General features: G+C 38.5%; 1 protein-coding gene across 1 annotated transcript in view; it reads left to right on the top strand.

Moving 5' to 3' along the window:
* LOC104626740 (soluble lamin-associated protein of 75 kDa-like) overlaps positions 1–6,686 on the top strand; it is an 18,503-nt gene that overhangs the window by 5,747 nt on the left and 6,070 nt on the right. Inside the window, exons 5-9 of the mRNA XM_010294750.1 lie at positions 963–1,142; positions 2,637–2,765; positions 3,002–3,090; positions 4,890–4,944; positions 5,305–5,443. Of these exons, the coding sequence (XP_010293052.1) occupies positions 963–1,142; positions 2,637–2,765; positions 3,002–3,090; positions 4,890–4,944; positions 5,305–5,443 (592 nt within the window). The remainder of the gene's footprint in view (positions 1–962; positions 1,143–2,636; positions 2,766–3,001; positions 3,091–4,889; positions 4,945–5,304; positions 5,444–6,686) is intronic.

Genomic DNA, 6,686 nt, shown 5'->3' with positions numbered 1-6,686 from the left:
AGAGTGGTGGAGCTTGGCTGATATCCCAAAGGGTACTCAAGTAATGTAACCTCTCGGCCCTTGTTTTCCTTACTTGAAAAATGATGATAAGTATGTTCATTGGTCTCGAAACTACAAGGTTGCAAAGACTGACTATGTTGTATGGACAACCGTATGCTTCTCTTTGGCCTTGTTAGAGGAAAGGGCAACTTTTTGACATAGTTCACACCAACTCACAAAATGAGGGCCTGAAAATGGATTGAATAGTTGCTGGGCTATCTAAATGCCATTGTATGGCATCCCTTTGTCACCACTGAGTCCATAGCTACCCTTTGAATCCTCTGATACTGAATTACCTATGTGTTGTGACAGTGTTTAATTTGGATCTTTGTTAATTAATTTGTCTTTGGAATTCTCCCATAAACAACACATTATCAAAATTAAACAATGTAAAGTATCATAGGATTTTTTGTGGTTTCATTTAAAAAAATTGGACTTATTGTTTCAGTCTTTAAATAGGAGCTGAATTATAGTCTTCATATTTGTCCTGAGGAGTGATGTAATCTACATAAAAGTGCAATTCATGAATTTTATTGTCTCCTTTTCCCGCCTCCCTGTTTCAGCTTCATTTTTAGTATAGTTTTTCTATGAAATTGTATAGTGAGATTTCAAAGTGAGCCTCTCCTCTCTAGCTCTGCTGGTACTACAGACTTTCTAAGCATACTAATTTATTGATATATCTTGGCAATGTTATGAAGCTTACCCAAAGAGGCAATAAATGGCTGATAGAAATTAGTTGTTTTTAGTGAACATTCTAAATTATTTTTATAATTTTTACCATAATTTTATGTGACTGACAATTATATCATTTGGGATAATTTTTATAAATTATAAAAGTCTTTATTTGAATATACTAAAATCTGCGCTGCAACATGTCAGTGCTGAAGTACTGATGGATATTTTTTCACGTCTTACTGTTCCAGGAAGTGTTTGTCACTCTTACCATGGTCAGACTTATAAGCTGCCAGTGCTCGACACAGTCTTTGTAAGAAAGAAGCATCGTGGGAAGGACTCTGGGCTTATCATCTTGGAAGACTTTGTGGATTCCTTTGCTGAAAAATGTCTTGGCCTAAGATACCCAGTGTCATCCTTCATGTACACAGGCAAGCTCTTTAATTTATTCTTCAGGTCTTTATGATTTCTTTACATATCCACATGAGTGCTGTCATTCAAGCTCCACATTTGTGGCCACATCCTCAGTTTCTCTATTAAATGTTCTGCTCTTCAGTGAAGGCTAAAAATCCTGATTTGTTTAAGGTGATGAAGTAGTTCCTGGTTAGATTTTTTTAATCTTCTACATGAGATTAGAGTATTGGATCTCCATTGGCTTTTTGCTACTGTGAGGTTTACTACTGTGTCTCCTAAGCCTCCAGAATGGGTTGAGATTTTTCTGTGTGTGATCTAATGTATATCTTCTTCACAGCACCTTTTTCTTGCTCATACCTAAGGTCACCACCTAAGGACCTTACAAGGTCATTTAATTCTTGCTTTCTGAGAACTTCTGGTCAAATGGACTTACTAGGCTATGTTTCAACTTGGGTGTAAGGCCATGCAGTTCTAACGTACAAAGGAAAACACTTCTCTTTAAGTGTTTTCACTCTTTACACTTTAAAGGCCCTTGCATTATCAACCCAAGAGGGTTATGTTACCTAGGAAATGACACACAGTCTGGAAACTATTTTGCTTGGAACTGTGTTCAGGTAAGAAGCACATTTCCTTTGCTCTGCTTCTCAAGGCTTGTCCTACTCTTAGGCCCTCTGCCAGGCTTCCTTCTATGAGCATTTTCATCTGGCCACCTTAGCCACTGGAAATTTTCTGCTTTTTCAAGTACAACTGTTGGTTGTTGGATCTGACTAGAGCTGGCTTGTTAGGCTGCAACCAGCAAACTGTCTTGAGCAGAATTTAATGACTAATCCATTTCCTTAGTCAAGGAATAGTATGGCAGGGATCTTGTCCACTGAGATTATGCATTGATAGTGAATCAGGTGAAAAATGGTAGTTTTCCTGGTAGCTACTACAGAATAATGTTAAAACATGCCTCTCCACATGGATGCTTAGTACATGTATGGGGAGAAAAGAGGTGGAGGGACAGTGGAGAAGAAAATATTCCAGAAGTGAACAGTGAGTGGATCATAAGCCATGCAATGATAATGTGTTTGCATTCTCAAAGAGTGTTTTTTGTGAGTGCATATAGTAACGTGGGGTGACAAAAATCACTTGATTATATCCTCTGCCGAAGAGACCCTCCATCCTGGGTTGGGTCTTCTGATTGGCAGGGACAGTGACCAGTGAAGTTGTAAAACTCTCAAGTCGGGGCTTAGAGAAGAAGAAAATCCCGTCCATCTTCCTTTGCAGTTTAAGATCATAATGGAAAGTGTTTAAATCTGACGAAAGGATTTATTGAGAAGGATGAGTAGGGTAAAGCAACATGACGTTTATTTCAGGCTCAACTGTTTTATTGAACAGCTCTTTCTGTGGTGGTTTATGTGTCTGATGGAAAATTGCAAATTAATTTGATTTCAGATAAAATTTAAAAACTGAGGTACAGCTGAGTATATACTATCTTTAATATAGTGGTTTTTCTTATGTTTATTTAGCTTGTAAGCAATATATGGAGAAGCACCCTGAGCATCACAGTGTTTTGTGGGAGGTGGAGGGACCAGGACGTTGGTTCCAGAGAACATCTATTATGTCTATAATCCAAAGGAAAAAGCGCAAAGTTGAAGGTATGGGTGCTTTGTTTTGTTGTTTTCTCACACTTTATAAAAATTGAACAAGCATTCTGCAAGTACCACAGTGACTTCTGTGAACACTGCCCATGGAAACTAGGAGTAAGATTTTTTTTTTGTCCTGAGATCTGCGAGATCATATTTGGAATGGTTAATTGCTATAGAAAGGTACTATAATTTTCCATTTCCCTGTTTCCTCTTTTAAATGTTACAAGCAGAGACCTCGCAGAAAGAAACTTGTTATTCCCAAGGTCATTTTCAGCAATCTGCGGCAGTATCTGGAGCAAGTGGACAGAAGAGTGAGCTAGAAACACAGGTAAGTGTATGTACACAGATTGTTACCTCTTTTTTTGATTGCTTTTTTACTAAAAAACAAAGTATGAGAAATGCTCTTTGTCCATCTCATTATGATTGAATTGGCTAAAGTCCACACAATGTATGAAAGACAAATGCTTTTGTTACTTTTTGAGTGGATGTTATGCTTCCCTCTGTAATACCGATGACTCAGCTGTGGTTAAAAATATTACTTTTTTTGTGGGGGTGTGGGGTGTCCCCATGAATGTAGAGCGTCTGTGCCACAGCTGTCAGGTCTATAGTTTGAGCTGTTTGCCAGCAGATTAGAGAAGGGCGAGTATTTCAGCTGGTTCTGAGATTAAACTGTCTAGAAAGGCTGTTGTACAGTAGAGTCATTGTAAGAGTGGAGAGAATGAGGAAAAGTGGTTATGGAAGTAGACATTCACATCACAGTTCAATACAATGGAAAGTGTTTAATTTACATTCAGAGTTATAAATTGTCCATACAGAAGGACTGCAGCTTTCTTTGTACGTATTTGAAATATCAACCAGATTTCAGCTGCATATGGAGATGTGGTCATGAATATATTTGTGTCTTTGAATATTGTGAAGCTGTTCCTCTATCTGTTTGTGTTCTGAGGCCACGCAGAATGTGCTTGAGAATAACTTGTAGCTCCAAGTACAGTAAGAATGGATTTGTGTGCTTCAGGACTGACTGTAGTATTGACATGACCGTGCTCTCACAGAATTCAATGCTTTTGAAAACTGTTGGACCATCAAACAAAATAAAATACCCCACCTTTCCCCAAATGAGGAAAAAACATTCCCCAGCTTTCATTTTCACCTTTCACTTAGTGCTTCCTATTTTGTGTGTTTTGATGCTAGAATAATCTGTCATTAGTCTACAAATTCTTATGTACTTAAAACTCACTTGGAACTGTTTCAAGCAGCAGAATGTAGATATAGCCACTCCATAGTAATACTGGAAGTGAGGCTGGAAAGGCAGCAGAACACCTGGATCGTGGTTATTGCCAGTTCTGGAACTATGTCCAGCAGCTGAGAAAGAGCAATGTGCATAACTTGTATTTTAATGTGTACAACTTGTACACTTCAGAGTATCAAGTGCTTGACTGCTGAGTCCTCAGCCAACTTGCAAAAAAAATGGAAGTATTGGGATGGTGGGGAAAAACAAGAGGCAGAAGAGCTCTAAGAAGAGGGAACTCTTCACATAAGCAGCCTCTTGTGCTGACTGTGCGTGTAACCTGCTTGACTGCTGAATCACTAAGTTCTGCTTTTCTTGTCTGATCCCCTTTTTTACGTGGGCTGCCATACTCTGTTGCATGCCAGATAAAAACAAGACTACAAAATAGAATACAAATATAAAAATAAAACTTTCCTCTTAAATTTTGTCAGCTACTGTAGTGTAGTCCCTTGGATTTATATGAAATGGGGAAACAAAAAAAAAAGACTTCTAGCATTTAATTACGTGGACACCTTGTTAAAAACGGAATGGTTAGGAAAAAAAACTTGTTGTTTATAATGACAGGTTACTTTCAAGATTTAATCTATGTTGAGGCAAGGAGTAAAATGCAGAAAAAATATTCATCCTTATAATAAAGATAATTAAAGCAAAAAAAAAAAACTGTTGAGAGATAAGATACATATATGTAAGTGTCTTAAATTAAGAGTGGTTGTAGCTGTTCTTCCATAGGATCATTACTATGAAGTAGTGCTTTAGAAAGATGCAACCACAGATTAGGGAGATGAAAGTATTTCAGTCAACTAAGAAGTTTTTAGGATAACATTAGCTTTGCTTTTGCTTCACAGGCTGACTCTCAGAAAGGTAAAGAATCAACAGATGTCTGTGCAAGCACATCTAAAGGTAAAAATAACTTTGATTATCAGTGTTGTGATTACTGTGGATTAATAGGTTATCAGCCTCTTTTACTGCTTTCAATCTTAGTGTATTCATCTGCAAAGTGTATAAAAACATGCCTTCCTCTAAGGTGCTGAGGCTCAACTTGTAAACCTTTTAGAGGACTTCAGATAAAATGGTTACGAGACTTGATAAAGATATTATGCATGTGTATTAAGAAAAAAAGAGTACCACGATGAAATGCTGTTTTACTTGCACTCAATTTCTTTAATGAGATATTGGGGGGGGGAAATTATATGCAGATCTTAGACTGCATTTGTTCACTTGCATTTATTTTTTTCTTTGTGTTTGTTTTTTTTTCCTAAGACCCTAACGTAGCTTCCACTTCTGTATTGACACAAAGCAGTCATTTAAAACGTCCCAGGATAGGAAGAAGGAAGCAGCAATCTGAACCTGAAACTTCCCAAGGAGATAAGGAAAATGCTCTTCATGTGTCAGAAAGCAGGTAGAAGAGCCCATATTTTACTGATTTCTTATTTTGTTGCTTGGGCCGTCACAAACTACATCAGTGTCTCAGTGTGCTACTTGGTATTTCTTCTCCTTTTTTCCAACTTTACTTGCTTGATTTCAAAATTACTAAAAATAAAGCCTGATGTGAGAAAGAAAATTGAGGCACTAAAGTGCAGTGTCTCTGAAAGCTCAGCAGATACTGGAAATAACAGTAAGGAAACAGTGAAGGCTGAGTGTGTTCTCTTATAACAGAGTCTGCAGGAAGGTAAAAACATGTATATTCATACAGCATAGTTTCTTGCAATAGTGTAACTGGACATGTATCTACAATGCTGTGTGTGGTCTTTGGAGAGGTGTCCCTTCCTGATCTCTTGTAATGGTGGCATATTGCAGTAAAATAAAGTCTGATCGTGTACTTTGGGAGCTAGTTACTGCTTGTCACTTAATAACAAAAGAGTTACAGGGAGCCACGCATCTTCAAAGTAAAGCCCTTTGTTTAGACAAATTCTGATTTAAACCCATCATATCCAAATATCCTGAAACCCTCCCCCCCTTGTCTGCAATTTAAAAGATGTTTTCCTGTTTAACAATTATTAAACGGGGATGTGAAGAATTGTACCACTTGCATGCCATAACAATTCATACAAGGCAGGCCCTGAAGTACTAATCTACACTGGCTTCCACCCAGAAAGCAGAACTGTGGCTATTTTAAATAAATTAATTAATTGCTCCTTCCTTCCCGCTTCCTGTGTGTGAGTATATGTATGCTTAGACACACATTGCCCTGCCCCACTCCTCCCATGTGTCTTTCTTTGAGGGCAGACTTTAGCCTGTTCAGCTCATTGGTTGAGAGAGTCCCTTGGGAGACCGTCCTGAAGGGCAAAAGGGTCCGGGAAGGCTGGACAGTCTTCAAGAAGGAGATCTTAAAGGTACAGGAGCAGGCGGTCCCCATGTGCCACAGGATGAGCTGGCAGAGAAGATGACAGGCCTGGCTGAACAGGGAGCTTTTGCTGGGACTCAGGGAAAAGAGGAGAGTTTATCAGCTCTGGAAGAAGGGGCAGGCAACTCACGAAGAGTACAAGGATCTTGTTAGGTCAAGCAGAGACAAAATTAGAAAGGCAAAAGCCCAGCTAGACCTCAAGCTGGCCATAGTCATAAAGGATAACAAAAAAGGCTTTTACAAATATATTAACAACAAAAAGAGAGGCAAGGAGAATCTCCATCCCTTACTGGATGTG

This window comes from Phaethon lepturus, unplaced genomic scaffold, assembly GCF_000687285.1.
Source record: "Phaethon lepturus isolate BGI_N335 unplaced genomic scaffold, ASM68728v1 scaffold5999, whole genome shotgun sequence".
Taxonomy (NCBI): domain Eukaryota; kingdom Metazoa; phylum Chordata; class Aves; order Phaethontiformes; family Phaethontidae; genus Phaethon; species Phaethon lepturus.
This window is presented reverse-complemented; position numbering and strand designations above follow the sequence as displayed.